At 42.9% G+C, this 17,679-nt stretch overlaps 1 protein-coding gene across 1 annotated transcript in view; it reads left to right on the top strand.

The window, feature by feature from the left end:
* Positions 1-15,879, top strand: part of LHFPL3 (LHFPL tetraspan subfamily member 3) — a 274,888-nt gene extending 259,009 nt beyond the window's left edge. The window contains exon 3 of the mRNA XM_085298297.1: positions 13,652-15,879. Within this exon, the coding sequence (XP_085154423.1) occupies positions 13,652-13,680 (29 nt within the window). The 3' untranslated portion in view covers positions 13,681-15,879. The remainder of the gene's footprint in view (positions 1-13,651) is intronic.
* Positions 15,880-17,679: the final 1,800 nt, after the last annotated feature.

Here is a 17,679-nt window from a genome sequence, read left to right as displayed (position 1 = left end):
CAGACAACATTAAGAATCAATACTTCATGACCTGTCACATATTTGAATCATCTATCATGTTTTATCCTCAGATGAATGATGGTTTTCTGACAGCTCAAAAAAAGACAGAAAAGAAGTTTTTGCTGGTATCACACTTCCAGATAAATTTAACAGCTAATAGTCTACAACAAGCAATTAAAACACATTGGTCTGTTATTACAGAACAAATTCTATTCCACGGGGCCTAAGGGAAATGCATCTCATCAAATTTGCTATTTTCATATCAGAGGACAGGACAAACTATGCTTTATCTGCATGAAAAAAAGCAGAAATGCTGCTACTTAGCAATGCGTAGCTGAATACTAAATTTGGAGCTTTATATAATAGAGAAGCAAAAAAAAAAATCCACCTGAACACACGTCCTCTGCTCAAGTCTAGCAGTTAAGTCCTTGAACTCCAGTGTCAYTGGAAATACAGACAGACGGGTTCATAGGGATATATCCATCTGGAAGATACTACAAATTTGTACCTAGATTAAAGGCAGAACAACAGAAAGARATTAGATCACATAAAGAGAAGAAAGGGGTGGAAATGAAATGGCTGTGTAGTTACTTAAAGCTCTAGAAATGTCATGGATTTTTGTTTTCAAAGTTCTGACTGTGAATCATGTGCTGCACGTGAATCTCAGTTTTCATTAAAAAAAAAAAAAAAAAAAAAAAGCTTCCATTCCTCAAAATTTCAAAGAAAACCCTTAGCCCTCAAAAAATATGAAGTAAATAACAAGGAACCCAGACTGTTTTCAGAACCTCATGTTTGTATGTCTCCTTCATTTGTGAAGGCTTGTGGTTCATTACAACTTTTTGAAAAATAAGGATTTCATTTCATGAGCACCACTGGCATTTTTTTATGGTATGGAACAAAAAAAGAGACTTTTTCATTTTTACTTGATTCTGTATGTAGAYAGTGGAAAACAGCCAGTTTCCAAAGTAGCCAAGAGCTTGTTTTTCAGAGCATTTTCCTTCATTTTCCACATCTCTTAAAAATGACACCTTTGATCTGATAAAAAATGAAAAGTACCTGATAAAAGCTTCAGTCTCAGCAAATTGGCATTTGCAATCAAAACCCTATTAATAAGAAGTTGCTATGGGCAATACCAGGAAACACTGGGAGAATGAAGAAGTCTGAATGACTGAATTTTTTTCTGTCACCAAGCAATCTTGGAGACCTCATTAGTGATGCATTTTGAGAAAGACCTCAGATAAGAAGGTGGAGGGAAGCAAGGTGCTGCAGCAGCAGGGGCAGTAGGGACAAGCACGTGGTTAGTCGCTAGGGTTTGGTGACCCGTCACTTTGGGAACACCATGAGACAGCTACATATATCTCACTACAACCATGGCTGAAGCTTTCCCTAGTGCTTGCCCACACGAGGTGAGTCAATGCACAGCAGCAGGTGTTTGCTCATGGGCATAAGATGCTCGGGAGCACATGACAGCCTAAAYGTGCTGAGATCTCCACGGCCTTTTCCTGGTCAGCAGTCACAGCAATAGCAAGGTAAATGCCGAGCATCATAGCTCTGTCCAACAGAAGCACAAGCATCTTGTTTTTCCTTTTGCTAGAGTTTCAGCTCATTTTTAAATCTGCTGAGAGTGATGTGATCGCATGGCCGGTCCTGGCTGCAAGGTGTTTGCTCCTCGCTCCTCAGTCCCCGTCCTCAGTGAGGACCCTCGCCACYATCCATTCTTCTCCAGGGCTTGGGGACTTTAGGGGATGTGACCATTAGAAAAGGCTTCCAGCTGAGGAGATGTCTCAGTGTCTGAAGCAGTGAAATACTTAATCCCTGCTCTCTCTCTAGGATATTCGTCATCACAGATTTACTTATCTGTCAGTCCCTGACAGCRGCAGCTGACAGGGATGGTGACAGCTGACATACATTAACCAGGCACAGCACACAAGCTATCACTCCAGCACAGGAATCCATCATTATTATTTAAGCACCAATAAGGAGTCTCAGTTGGTGCCTGACACCAAATGCAAACAGCACCTGTGCTGAAAAGTTGATGCCGTCAGGGTTTGTCCAAGGCAAGGGGTCTTCAATACAAGCACCTGAGCCCTGTTAGCTTTAATAACACCAACGCAGATGATGGCAGCAGAGAAGACATAAGCCCTGGAGCAGCCTGGTGGTGTGGGCACACATAGGCTCTGCTGAGGACAAGCACTCCAACTGCTCACCCAGCCCTCAGCATTCCTGTTGTGGCAGCCACCCCAGGCAGAGGAAGAAGAGGGAAGGCTTGATAGCAATTCCCTACMGAGGGTGGGAGCCCATATTAGAGCTTTGCTGGGGTCGCACAACGTGATAATGCACAGCACGCTTACCAAAGGCTGCAAGCGCAGGGAAATGGGCTGCTTTCCTGACYTCTTGGGGGGCGTTGAGGAGATAAATGTATGGGCCTGACTCAGTTTCTCTTGTCTCAAATCCTCCCTCCTTGTTGATATGCTTCATTTCTAAGCAAATTTGTATCASCACCATCTTCATCTAATGAATTGTTCTGAATTCTTTTTTCCTTTGAGGGAGGGATGACTGAATTTTGAAAAATCCTGATGAAACCAGGTTTTGCTRGTGGGGCCTTTTTTTCTTCTCTCATTAGTCTTTTCAATCAGACTTGTTGCTTTTTGAGACCACCATGCTGTCTCTTGCTATTACAATAGCAATCAGGCTTGGTTACAATGGCAATCACATCCTTATTTAGCAAGGTTAGGTATGATTTACATAAATTTTTCTTACAGTCATTGGTGGGAATGACCAAAATAGAAAATTGTCCATGTCTGTACATGAATCAGGTGTAGAGAGGAAGCAGTCAYGAAGCCCTAAAGCCTGTCTTAAGCTGTACAAGGTTTAATCCTTTTAAAGGAGGGAATAAGGTAAGCTATTTATAATATCCCACGGATGTCACATCCTAATGTTATAGAATCACCTGTTGGTAGCCTTTAAAAAGAGCCACCTTTTAGACCATCCACAATCCTCTCACTCACGCAAACTCAGTTGCCAAAGGGCTGTGCCTGCCTTCATATGGTTAAGACTTCTGTATTCATGCCTTTATACCCATGGGTCTCAAAGATAGGTCCAGAGAAGACTTGCTGTATTGAGAAGCTTCAGGATAGATGACCTCCGGAGTTATTTTTAGCTGCATTCTTGAAGGCACCATATACAGAAGACGTCATCAAGAGGGACTTGAATACGGAGAAGGTAGTGGTATGGTAAAATACAAGGGACAGTGGAGAGAGTGGAAGAAGGTCAGGGAAAGGAAGCGAACACTGGATGCATAGGATGGCAWAACTGAGTTAGCAAAACATCAGACTGAAGCCACAGGAGGCAGAAGCCAACAGCTTCCCTCCTACGACTGACTCCGCAGAACGGAGAAAGGCAGCATGAGGGGTGATGCTCTTGTCGTTGTCATCTCAATTCCAAACCTGCATATACATGCAGATAGTGCTAGATATGCGAAGTTGTCACCTTCCTATTTCTGAACCAGAAGAGAAAGAGCATGACTTTCTCAGAAGAGATACCATACCTCAGAAGAGGTATGGTATCGTAGTCTTCATTCAGGGCTAGTGAAAAGTAGCCTGCCTTCCTGCCTGCTTTTGGGCTATTTCATAATACTGTTCTTCCCTGTGAAGGATCTTTTTCCCTGCACTGCTAATTGCTATCTTCCTTCTATACTAAAATCTCTTTGGGAAATTCTTCTTTTGCAAGAGTGCACTTAACACACTTGCAGCAACTCAAAAAAAAAGGGGGGGGGGAGTGATATAAATTTAATAGCCTTAATACCTCGTTATATATTGCCCAAAGCCTGCGTAAATCAGTTTTGCAGCAGCCCTGCAGGAGAGCTTAAAAGGGAAAATGCCTGGATTGATGCTGTCACATGCTCCCTCAGGACCTTGCTGCATGCCAGGCTGTTCTCCTGACTGATGATGGCCACCAAGAGCTTCTTTCTCTTCTTAGACCCACGCTTTACAATCTCTCAGATCCAGCCTATGTCTAGCTGAATTTCGCCCATTGCGATTTCTTTGGATGCTGCTTGTGAAGGATGAGTTTTGGATGTCATMTCTGAGCTTTGGAAATGCTGATGCATCTTAGGCCTGGCCCCAAACATTTTGGTTTTGTGCAGAGGAGGTATAGACAGCRAGTTCTTATTTCTGGCAAAGCCATTAGTTAATGACTAATTTGTTGTTTTGAAACCTCAGAATTAAGTTTCTTCAGACTTTTATCTTTTTATTTCGTATAAAAGTACAACTCAGCAACTGTAAGACATTTCACCGACACAGAAAGGAGATTCCCRTTTGCAGTTCATTAGTTGCTTTTGACTGAGGCCAGAGGTTGGAAACCCTTTAAGATGACTCTGTGTTCAGCGTGAAGGCTCCAGCCCTGCTGCTCTGCTCTGGTCTGACAGTCAGAGCAGCCCCATGCATTGACTCCCCACATGCACCTCAGGATTTTTTTCTCTTCCTTTTTTTTTTCATATAGCCCCTTTCCCCACAGCGTCTGTTGGGTGTTCACAGCAATAGGCAGGAGTTAYCATAGGTAAAGAAACAAATTGTTCCTCCATACTGCATTAATGCTGAAAAGGCCTTGAGGAATGATAAATTCTTGTGGGAATGCAGTCATTTTACAAATGGGCCTTGCTTATTTTTCTTGTACAAATCCCGACTGCAATCAGAGACTCTCCCAGCACTAGTCAGCAGGTGATGCCTGCTAGTGCACTCCTAATGGTCTTAAAATGAATAAGTGCTCCCTGAAGCATTCATCCGAGCAAATGAAAAGTGCCAGGAAGCACAAATGAGCGATGGAGAATGGAAGAGCTCTGATGACAGATGGGATGAAGCAGATACCCCTCGATACCCACAGCCCCCTGTGTCAGCCTCTCTCCGGGGGTGTCTGAGTGGTGTTGACCTGGGCAGAGGGAGGCTGAGTATGGACACCAACACAAGTCTTTACACATAGAAAGCTTTTCCTTAAAACTGGATGTGTTTGAGTAACAGGGAAGCAGGTCACATTTATGCAGTGCTCCCAGAACATCTAGCTTTGAAGATGGCCAAAGAACAGAGAAATTGGTTTCACACAAAGAAAGAAAAGTTTAAAAGTTCTTACTATTTTGAAGCATTTAAAATTTGTCCACTATTCCAGGCCCTGATGGTTTTTACTACATTTTCTGAGATACTTTTAAACCGAACTTCTTGTAATTGTTTTCCAAATCCTTGATGTGCTAAGAAGGCAGTTTGCAAGGAGAACATACAAAATGATAAACAAAAGTGCTGATCAAGTTTTAATTAAAATCAGCAAATCATTTCAGGAAATTTCATTCATAAAAACATCATTTTAAAACACCAACATATTTTTTAAGAAATTGGAAAAGACATCTTATGAAGGTTTTGACCAGCCCTGTACATAAATTGACAGTTGTGTGAGGTTTCCAGGTAATTCTCAAGAGTCTCTTCAGTGACCTGATCAGGGATGAGGAAAAGCAAAAATGAATATGAGTTTTACAACTTCTGCCCCCTTCTCTGACATCTGCTACTCCAAACACAGGTGGACTGGTGCCTCCTGTGAGCGCTTGGTGCTCAGCAGCGCCCAGAAGGCGGACATTGCCTATTCATGGTCAGTCGATGGTCATGGCTCTGCTTCTGTTGGGAGGAAAAACTTACTATATGTCAGCAAATTATCTGAAATGCAGTTTGTTTTAAACAGAGCAGAGCACCCTTTCATTGAACACAGTAAAATGAGCCTCGCCATAGCAGCTCCCTTGCTCAGAAATCCCGGCTGGCACCTTCAGGAGCTGCCTCAGTATCTTAACTTTCACCCAGGGCCAGACTCGTACTCTCCCTCTGTTSTGCATAAATGCATTTAAAGCCCGAGCACCACACATCAGGTCAGTGGTAAGGAGTGCCTGTCCTCTTGCTCACGGCCTCCCACACCCCATGCAGCAGGCACTACTAAAAGCATAGAAGTTTGTGTCTGCATCAGTGAGACTTGTTTTCCTAGACCAAAGATACACTGACATCAACGTCTAACACTGTCTAGTGCAAYGAAGAAAACTCCTGAAAGAAAGATACACAGCTAAGAAAGTTAGACCCAAATGGGACATCAACAAAAATAAAGAAAACATACAATGACAACCCAAACATTTTCAGGTCCAGGACCTTATCCAGATACCCACACCAAATGGCCTGAGCCTTAGAGGGGATCTCAATAAACAAGTAMAAATCAAAGTTCATAACAAGTTCTAAATAAAAAATGACACAAAGCTTTCTGAGCAGGCTGATCATGCAGCCTGAAGGCTAGTGAAACAAATAAAAATGACTACAGATCCTCTAAGTTCCAGAAAAGAAATTAAAAAACAACTCCACCTACTGTGGAGAGTATAAAGAAAGTAAAATATTTTCTCATAAAACTGTTAAGGAACAGGAAGAATTTAGGAATCACTGTTCAGGGATTCCTGTTTAGTGACAGTAATTTATTTGACCATCTGGGTAGAGAAAGGCTGCAGCAAACCACACTGAATAAATAAAAATAGATGAACAACAAGTAACCGGTTTTCCTTGGCTTGCACCTACGTCTCTGCAGAGCAGGAAGCTACTTAACATGAAAGACTTTATTGATGAAGGCATTTCAGCCTCTCTCCAGCCCTTCCAACAACATACTCTATCTCCCATGCCAGCAAACCTGTCTTGAGACGTGACTCCCATCTCCAATTCCCCAGAAATATCGCCAAGTACAAAAGGCAAATTGACAAGGGCTCTGGAAAGGAACTGCAGGAGGAAGGAGCGTTTCTGTGATGCCTCCTGACTTTCTGTTCCACTGTAAAAGAAAACTCTCTGGGACAAACAATAGGAGGCTTTTTGCTGTATTTGTTCATTATGACAAAAATCTCCCTTTTCTCAATAGGCACAGAGTAAATATTGAAAAGGAAGACAACCCTTCCTACTGTTGTGTTGGATCTGATCACTGAATCTYCCCGTTTCTCTACTCCATCTGAAGAGACGCAGGTCCCCCTCCCTCGCTCATGGCATGCTGTGCTACACGGGCTGGTCGTGGCAGGGTGGTCGCACACGCTCAGCGCTGTGACACCAGCCCAAAGCTGTGCAGGAGCMCTGCAGCTCCGCAGGGGTTGGGAGGCTGCTGGTAGGGAGATGCTGGTGTCCCGTTACCCAAGGGAGTCCCATGTCCRTCAGCCCAGACGACGGAGAGGTCAGCTGCGACTTCCTCCAGTCCTGGAGACGGTTGTCTATCTTTCTCTCTGCCTTTCTCACCAACACTTAGACATACGTTATTTCTTTGGACCTGCATTCGAACTAGAAGGCCACCCAAACCAGGCATCAGGCAGAGTGAGAGGGGAAGCCTGAACTATTGCCTGTATTCTGTATTTCAGAGCCCATGATTGCCATCTGGTTTAATTTAGGTGCATTTGAAGGACAATCCTGTTGAAAGAAGAAAATTGTCAGACTATGATTAGGTGCCTCCCTTAAGCTGCTCTAAGCCCACTCTCCAGGATTTGCAGTTAAAATTCACCTGCTTTCTTAGGTACGATCTTATTGACAAKAGCAGTAAAGCTGACAACACTACGCAGGCTGGCTCGTGCCTTCCTGYTAGGCTGGTTTGCTCCTAGGATTCCTAATATCAGGGCCAGCCAGCCTCTTAGCTGCTGATCCTCTTCAGTTTTCCTAGGCAGCAGGTAAAAACCTTAAATTCACCTTCTATAAAGCTATGAGCCTCCTCCGTACAGGGAGTACTTCTGATACACATATCCCAGCAGGATTAAAAATACCCATCATCAGGTTGTACTCATGTAAGAACTTTGACAGCCTATTAATACAGCTAATCCAAAACAGCCTATTAATTTGATATCTCAGGCTGAATATTATCTTTTATGCATGGGTAATAGCTTCTCTTCTTGTTTTTCCACTCCTTGTGTTTCCGGGTATTAATCACCCTGTGCAGGAGATACATATATAGATATATAGAGATATCTAWATAGATATAGATAGATAGATAGATATGTGTATATATATATCCCACAGCCCAGGATTCACAYATCTAACTTCATCCATCTCAGACTTGTCTCCAGTCTCAGCCAACGGTCTGTAGTCCCTTAGGAGTCATCTAAGGAGCGTCATCTGCCCTGGAAAACCATGTGAGCATGAAATGAGTCACTCGGAGCAGGTACTGCCTCTCTCCTGGGACTGCCAAGGAGTCGGGGAGCAGATGCCTGAGTTCTAGGTAGTTGACATTATGGGAAATGCATCCTCTCAAGCCCACCCCTTATTGGCCCTCTTCCCCAAGAAAGGCTCCTCACCTTTCTCAAAAYTGCCATCTGGAAAAGAATATGAACTTGAAGAAACCAAGAACATCACCAGGGAGACTGTCCTGGCAGGCTCTGGGCTCCAGATTTAATATCTCAGTGGGTCTCTCCTTTCATACTTTGGCATAAGGTGGTCAGACTTCATTGCCTGATCCATTTATTTTAATTAATTTGTCTTTAAAACCATAGTTTTCTCTTTCAAAATGCCTTCAAAACCCATTCTGTCTGGAGAAATAAAACAAAACAAAACCCCCGTGTTTCCCCGTTGTGTCACTCTTCTCTCTCAACAGCACACTGTGCACAGCTAAACCGTCTCTTCGCACTGTCAGCCTTCCCCTGCTGCCATGAGCAGCCCTCACATAGAGCAACAGAAAAAGCAAAAAAGGATGTAAGAATAAAACGGATTTTAAAACCCCAAGAAGTGGCCAGAGTCTGGCAGGGAACGGCAGGACCTGAGCAGCACAGCAGTCACTGGGAGAGCTGAGCGTGCAAGGAGCGCAGCTTCAGGTCCGTGGGGCACCTTCAGTGCACTGGGTTATTTCTTGTGAACGATGGTGTAGGAACTGCTTGTGGCCAATCACTGGCCGGTTGTACGCGGGGCATGGACACCAGAAACCTGGCAAAATGATTCTGATCAGATTCTTAAGCCATTTTTCTGTTTCCTCTTGGAAAAGGATGTCTAATAAAAATGGCATTCTTCGTGTTCAGCAGTCAACTCCTACCATCCTCTCAGATTCCARAAATGCTGTTGCACGGCCACAGATCGAGCCTCCTGCATGTAGTCTAGCTTCAGTCTCCTTTCCATTGAGCATTTAGCACATTGTTGAATGCTTCTGAAAACATTTTATATAGCCTCTGCCTCTGGAATTAAACTGCTGCCACTAACAGGCAGCACCAAATGCAGCCAGCAGGTCAAATAAGTTGTATCGTTCACCTCAGCACTCAAGTTTCACAGAGCTTGAATACTGAATCTGTTAAAACCTTGTTGTTATATATTTGGTTTGATTCTATTTTATTGTAAGGAAGTGGTGCAGCAGAAGAGGCAGTTCACACACCCTTCTGTTGAGATGAGCTTTTCCTCTAATGCCGTACAGAAAAAAAAAATCACAGAACCACAATCTTGAAGTTTGGAAAAGTTTTTGCAGCTTCTCAGTGTTCACTGCATACCCCATACACACACAGTCTTTTAACTCCTGCACTTGTGGTTAGGCTTTGGTAGCTATGAATGTGATCCTGCTTGCTAGTTTGCCAGGATAAGGAGGAAATTCACTCATCTGGCCTTAGTGAGGACAGGAAATCATTTGTTATTTTTTTCTTGAAAGGATGCTCAACCGTCAAGCACAAGGGAGAGAGCTGCTAGCAGAGARTCTGGTTGGAAAATCTCTGGCCCTTCGTATTTCCATTTCAAGAGGGGAGCCTCGGTCCTTCCTTATTCTGTCTCAACTGCAGTGCACGGATAGGCACAAGATAGCACAAGTCCTTCAGCTTTTGACCACATCACTACTTCTAGGACTATCTGCAGTCAGCATCTCCAAAAACACAGGCTGGAGTTTCAGCAGATTTGATCACCAGGGGTCTTAACCAGGGGAGTTAGGACAGGACATGCAGTGATGCCTAGCTGCTTATTAAGAGCATAATATTTGGCCCAGGGTGGCTCTCAGGGCACTGCATAAGGCACTTGCCAGCCTGCCCTGGCAAGGCTGAGGCATCAAAGGGAAAAGGCACCCACAGCACGTAGTCAAATGGGAACAAACATTTACAGAAACCTCCGAACAGGTTTCTATTCCCCTCTCATCACACAGAGCATAGAATCACTGTCTCAGGCCTCCAAGTAGTTTCTGTTATAAGCTTTGAAGGGAAGATCTTCAAAGAAAGGAGGAAAGAGCAGACACTGGCTGCTCCTCGCATCTGGCCACCTCCCYGCCTTTCCTGCCTTTTAATTACCCGCATCTGGATATTGCCCAGGCCCTGAAAACACATTGCTATTTGATTTTGGGCGTGCAGTAGCCACAAATGGAACTTTTCACATGCCTGGCATTGCACTAACCCCAATGTGAGCAACAAAACCAGTTTYCTGTAGTTATAAGGGTCTGACCCGGATCACAAGCAGAAAGGCAAGAACTTGAAGCGCCTCATTAAAACTGAGCACATCCCAAGTTTTTTTGGCTTTCTGCCTTGGCAGCAGCTTTGTCCAAGACCAAGTCTCTAAAGAGTGTCCCAGTTGCCTCGTCGTGTTTATTTCCAGTTGCAGATCTCCGGCAGCAATGTTTCTCTCCTCCTTCATCTCCCAGCATACATCAAACACAGCACCAGCATTTAGGAGATGATACTAGCAACATCACTCCCTAGGTTAGAGGGATACTGTGGGCTGTGGAGATGCCTGGAAGAGTTCACCAGTGTTTCATCACTCTGTGGGCTCTTGAGAGCTGACATGGCTTTGCCATAGCACTGATTTTGGTGGGATCATGAATGCCAGTTGCATGAGTAGTGGCATGTGCTTAGAGAGAGTGACAAAAGATTAACTCTTAGAAAACTATCATTTTCTAGACTACCRGTCAAATAAATGGCTAAGAAGTAACAATTACTAGGGTAAAGTGTAAAGTCTGTTGGAGAGAAAATACATTCCTGAAAGGTCTGCCTTCCTCTACGTATTTACTGTACATCTGACTGCCTTTGCAATAACAGCATGTAATGCACTATCTGAAATTCAGTATGTGGTTTTWTACCTTGGCAGGGAGCGACCTAGAAATCTCACTATGATTCATCTTCGTAACAAAGAAATATTGGTGTCCTCTCTCTGAAAATTTACTTAAACACTAAAATGCTGTAAATCCCTCAGTTGGTGACTGTACCCCGGCTCTGCAGCCAGCTGACTTCCCTAATTGAGGGGGTCAGATGCGAACAATGTCTGTGTTGCCAGGATGTCAGCGAAAGAGGAAGCCCTTCRAGACTTTGAATAGAGAATTTAACAGCATAGAACCTAGATGGTTTGGGCAATATGGCTTTCACAAAGACTGCTTTTATCAACCGATTTCTAGGCAACAGCACTAGAAAAGGTTTGTAAGTAGCTCTAAGAAAAGAAACTTCATGGTGTCAAAAGCTTATGATGTGCTACAAAGCAGACTGAGGGATGCTCAATGTGAATGACTTATTTCTGCAAGTTCTTCTTTCCATAGTATCAACTAGGTGCCAGTGGCATTTACTAAATTTCTTTTCCATGTAGATAATTCCTGTGTGCAAAATTTGCCAAGAGAACTAAGAAAGGTTTTAGTATAACACTGATTGCTGGGAATCCAGTATAACACTGATAAGAATTTAAATAACCCAGGTACAGACTATGATTAAAAATAATTGAAAGAAATGGTCCACTCTGTTCTATCAACCTTAGGTTTTTCATAGGAGCACGAGGGCATGTGCTCCTCACTGTGTAACTTTGGCTTTCTCTGGATTCCAGTTTCACTCACTAGGGATTGTCTAAAAGGCTCCAAAAAAGCAAGTATCTCACTTAAATAAAAAGATAGGAGGTTCAAACACTTTCTCCTTTCTTTTATTTTTTTTTAGTAGTGCTACTTATCCATGTTAATTATCGTATTAATTAAATAACTATAGTTGCAAAATACACTGAAATTCCTTATTCAGACCATTTTTAAACATTTTATTTATCACAAATACGTGAATTTCTCATCCAGTCCTCTTCATGTTTGCTGTATGTTCTAAAGGGGACAAATGAAGCTTGAGGAACTATCAATGCTGGTTTTGCTTTTGCAAGTGGAAATTATCAATTATATTATTATATGATAACTTCATTAAAATATTATTCCCAAAGTGAACACCACACTGAGTATTCATTTTCTGACAGAAGCAAAATAGACTCATTCATCTTTGACAGGAGCTTCCTTAAGCTCAGTTTATGCTTCTTTGATAGATGATTGGCTAGTTTCTAGTCTCAGCAATATTGTTAAAAGTGTCTTCTTTGTAAAATATATTTCCACTAACAATGTATGCCGAGCATATGTGGGCTATATTGAGTCAGAAATTTTCTGCCAAAACAGTYTTTGCTTGAAAAATATCAGTTTATGGGAAGTTAATGGGGAAACCAGGTTCAGAGGTCCATGGCAGAATGCCTCATGGATGGCAGCCTTGCAACTCCCTGAATTACCATCTCGTGCCAAAAGCCCTCAGGACATCTGCTCAGGGGTATGAGTCTCCCCAAGGTTTGTGGGTGAGTTAGCAACAGGCCAAACAGTCTAGAAGTCAAGGCAGCATGAGAAATCTTGTGGCATTGGGGGAAGGTGGCTGTTCCATGTAATTTGGGGAAAATAATGAAATATTTCAGTATTCTTCCACCAACTTTTTTTCAGAATTACTAGCTCTGAAATTCAGAATGCATTGTAATTTCAAAATTAAATTTGTTCTTTTTCTTTTGTTTACAAGAACTGGAATTCCCCCCAAGTTCTGAATTCCAGCAGTCTCTCACTGAGGCCACCATGCTAGGGTTAGTGGAAAGGGGTTGCAAAGAAGGTGTTTTCCCTTCCCCTCAGGCTTTCAGCTCGTAGGAGCTCTGACCAGTAACACATCTCTGGTTGCCCCAAGAGGTCCCTGGTGAAGCCTAGAAGAGCTGGAGGCATCTGGAAGCAGTGTTAATCCCCCAACCCTCCATTTCTTTATTAGACCTCCTAAGGGTCCATATGTCCCTCTGCTGCCCACACTGCCCCTCCAGCATAGTCCAGTTGGCCAAGGAACAGCTCTTCTCGCCCTTCACAGCGTAGCTGTGGTTAGTTTTTGCTCTCCAGCAAACACAGTTCTGTTCAATATATATGAGACTGCAGGGGTGGGAGTTAGTTTTTGAGAAGGATTTTGGACTGAAAACATCTCTGTCATCACTAGGATCTGTTCCGTTTAAATCTATCACAATGTATTATTTTATCCTACTTACAAATGTGGCTTGTGGGCACAGGGGAGAGAAAGAAATTATTGACATGAAACAGAAATGCCAGGAATTTAACTTGACGCATGGTATTAATCCAGCAAACATGATTCTTGCCCCCCTACACATTGCATCTTTATTTTCCTATTGTTCAAACTTAAAATGAAACAGTCTCATTATTTGATGGTGAAAACTGATTTTTAAGGATTCTAGATTACAAATCACTGCAATGATCTGAAGATTAAAGTTGTCAGGTCTCATGATAAATGGAAATACAAATAATGAAGTGTTTAGACTATTGACCAGACACTAGCCCCGAGCCAAGCACAGTATGAATGTCTTTATGTTTGCTGGCAGTAAACCAGCTTCTCTCTTCTCTCTGTTTTGCACAGTCCTACTAAGCCAATCTTCACTAGAATGAGCACAAAATAAAATGAATAACAGCTTTTGTACATCAACATTAAAATGGGAAGAAGCTTGGGAAAGGGCCTCCGATGGAGAAGAACGCTGACAAGTGCAAAACTGTCTGATTGGTAAGCGCTACCTTCCAAACATAGATCAGCCAGACACGGAAATGGTTTTCAGAAGAGAAATGCAATCATGGATTACACACCAGCTCATTAGAAACTGTTGCTGAATACAGCGTTCAGAAGACATGCATGAAAAGTCACATTTGGGGAATAAATTAAAAGGGGTGTAGTTGTTGCTAGATAAACATATGTAATATATATGCATTGAAGAGGTTTGTAAATGTCATTTTTTTTATTCAAATGAAAAGCAAAAAGCTTTAAAACCTTTCATGGTAGAGAGGCAGTTAACTCCAGATTATTCCTATCCCAGTAGCCAAGAAGCTGATAGGACATCTCTCTTAAATTAGCATTTATAAATAGACTTTCTGAATGTTTTCATCATCTAGTGGAAAAAACATAACTTTTACTGCTACATTTCTGCACYTCATTTACTTCACTGTATAATAAGTTGACTAAAAAATGTAAAGCTTCTCAATTTTTACCGCRTATGTGTTCCAATTAATCTATGTCTGTAACAAACTTAAGACTGAAAAATTATTTCTGACCTATATTCTAGTTCTATGAAGCATATATACTATAAGATACATCTGACTAAATATCATAATACTATAATTTCCCAAGCAACATGGAGTTGTTTATATTTAAAGTGACAAAATAAAAGCACCCGATTTCTTTTTTTTTAATAGGAGAAAGTAATTTACCCCTTAAATGTAACACACAGCTGCCTGCTGTAAGGACATTTCTGTTGGTTTTCTGCCACGTAACCACAGAGCAACATTAGCCTGTGCTAACGGCAATCAGGCTACGTGACCTAACGATCCCTTCCGGCCTTAAAACCAATTCATACAGCAACAGGTCTAGCAAATACCCACTGCGAATAGGTGCGGGGCGGCTGGGTGCGGGCGCCCGGGCTCTGCCGCGGGGCACCCCGCTCCCACCGCGCAGCCGCGCTCCCCAGCACCGCCGARCCGCCGAGCAGGGCCACACGTGGGAAACCAGGGAAGACTTAACAGACCCGAATGGTGAACAGCCCACGCCAAGYGCGTTGCAGGGGAGGGAGCCGGATGAAAAATTATCTTTGGTCGTTCTGTCAATACGTAAAGACTTAGGTGGCTCTTTTATCTAACTACCGAGGTACCAGTGTGGCCCTGCTTATCTTAGAAACCAAACACTAACGTGGAGGCTTGCTAAGTAAAGTTATGTGTGAATCTGGGAGGGATTTTTAGAAAACATTTAGTTTTAATCCAAATCTGCACTYGTAGTTGTGTGCAGGAGATGCTCCTGACTTCCACAGGAGCAGAGTTAGACCTGACAGAAAATCCCACCCAAATCAATCAGCCACCATAAGTAAATTCCCAGTATCTGCTACTGAGCTAAAGGTGAAAATTCATGTAAGGTAGACGTGACACCGCATAAACTCGCTAAGGTCCCACTTCCAGCAGGCATTTAAATCTGCGATTAGTCCAACCAGAGTCAGCTGGGAAATGCACATCCTCAAAGGCTGGGTGCATTGAGGAGATCCTTGCTAAATGGTGTCTCACTAAAGCTCATCCTCATCCTCTGCTCGTGCTGGACCACAGGCCCACTCCCATCCCAAAGCCTGCGCGAGGCTCTGCTATCTGGCTGTGCTGTCATATCACTGTCTTCTTTTGCTCCTTTGGTTCACCTGTATCCCAAATTATGTCCCAGTCATGACACTTTTGCTGCCACAGAAGCTACAAAAACAGGGTTTTTCTGTATTGTATTATTTTGTTACGGACTACTGAGTTTCGCATCATGGTGACTGTGTCATGTAAAGCCCTTTCTAAAGGTAGAGAAATGTTGCAAAAAAAGTGTCATCACAAGATCTTGCAGTTCTGCCGGGATAGTTCAGTGAAAAGGTGCCATTTATACAAAAACAGAAGCAAAGACTTTCATGGACGTACATCACTAAATGTTGATTCAATATGAGTAGTATGCTTTTATCTTTTTAAATGTTACTGCTTTCCCATTCCATTCCATTGTAATGTGTCAACTGCGTGTAATTTTTTTTAAAATCAACAAACTGTAAAGAAAACTATTGGAATACCTGATTTTCTGTAAAAAATAATAACAACAATAATTTTTGTTACTTTAGAGTATGCTTGGTATTAAAGTACCTAATAAAGTTCAACAATGAATTTTGTAGCATACTAAAATAAAGTGTAATAGTGCTTTTCTCCAGTTTATCTGTGGTAATGGCTGCTGTTGTCACAATTACTGACCTTCTCCTAAAAACAGCTTGGCCTCCTCTTATGTACCTGCACCTACCTCGATCCCTAAGGTAAGCCAAGTCCAGGCAAAATCTGGTCCTTAATGAGTGCAGAGGTTCATCTGCACACATCAGGTTGCAAGTTGAGAAYCTCTGTCTTAAGTCATCTCCTTCCACTGGAACCTGACTGTGTATATTTGAGCARCAATATAAAGTTGCTGATTACTTTGTTCTATATTAAACTTAGTTTATAACTAGGGAACAAAGATTGTAAATAAATTAGCCAAGAGTTAATTATGGCTAAATAAAGAACTGCCAGGTGTGTAGGATGTTGAAGTCCTGCTCATTTGAATAGGCAATGCACTTCAGTTATGCCTAAATAGATCGGAAATCTCAGACAAGCAGTCTGGAGTACCCAGCCAAGCTCAGCAACTGATTCCCTCTAATTTCACTCATGAAATTATAATGAAGACCAAATTCCTCCAGCCTTCRGGGCTGTCCCAGATGTGCATCATCCCAGAAGTTGCACCAAAAGGAGGTAGGCACTTTGTTCTCAAAGTGGTGCTAGATCTAACTCCATGATGCTGATGTGGTGGTACGTGTGTCTGCAGCTGACCTAGAGATAAYTGTGATGGGGGCTCTAATAATTTCCAAACTCCAAGTTTCTGCCATATTTTGATGTGAACATCAGGTTAGCCTCCTCCGACACCACCCACCTTACAATTACTAGGGAGAAAAATGTCATGTTGGGCCCAACAGCTTTCTGTGCATTTCACTGCGCTAATCTGATGTCCTACATATGTTTAAGAAGTTTTATTATATCAGTTGTAAAGCTGATTCTCCAGGGATCTGAAATGAAGCTAGCCAATGAAAGTAGCAAAAAAGCAGATTTATCCTGACTAGTTTATATATTGAAAAAACAGCTATATGCTCAATAGTTTGTGAGGCCTGGAAGGCAACATAGTTTTTTTTCCGATGCACCAGAATCTATAGGGTTTTACATGATGCTGCTTCCCGGCAGCTCTGTGCAGGAGGCAATGGCTGTGCCTGTCGTCAGAGGAGCTGGCAATAGCCRAACGCGTTGGCCACGAGGCTGCACTTGCAGCCATTCCACACTGGTCTGTGATCCTCCTCGGATTATATCAGTATTTCCATACACGGCTTACACAGAAGGCCCAAAATCTGTAGTTTAAAAATCCATGCTTTTCCCTTTGACCCAAAGTCCGGGGTGCAGAATAGACAGCGCCACGGGCCTGGCTGCTGGTGGAGAGCCGGGATTGCCAGGTCCCTTCCTCTTCCCCATGGGCCGTTCGTGAAGCTCTTGCTTAGTGTTACTGCATACCGCCATGCAGCAGTGTTACCACCACTTCCGAAATGCCTTTTGCATTTTAAAAAGCAAATTGAAGTAGCTTTCGCTTCTCCCAAGAAGCTTCACAGTTCTGCTGTGCACCGTTACCTAACTTYTCCACTTCCCAAAGCGATGAGGGAAGTATTGCCTGCATAAGGGCACAGATCTCTGAGAAATAAAGTGCAGGCAGGTACCTTGTGCTCCTCAGCTTCCAAGAGGAGGTACGTCCCGAACCTGCCACGAAAGGTCCTGCAAAGCTCCTCGCCTTTGAGAGCAGTTCCAGCAGCCGCTCCAGCACACGCACGGAGACCA

The sequence above is a fragment of the Rhea americana genome, unplaced genomic scaffold (assembly GCF_003343005.1).
Source record: "Rhea americana isolate MKP2758 unplaced genomic scaffold, rheAme1 scaffold_1, whole genome shotgun sequence".
NCBI lineage: Eukaryota > Metazoa > Chordata > Aves > Rheiformes > Rheidae > Rhea > Rhea americana.
This window is presented reverse-complemented; position numbering and strand designations above follow the sequence as displayed.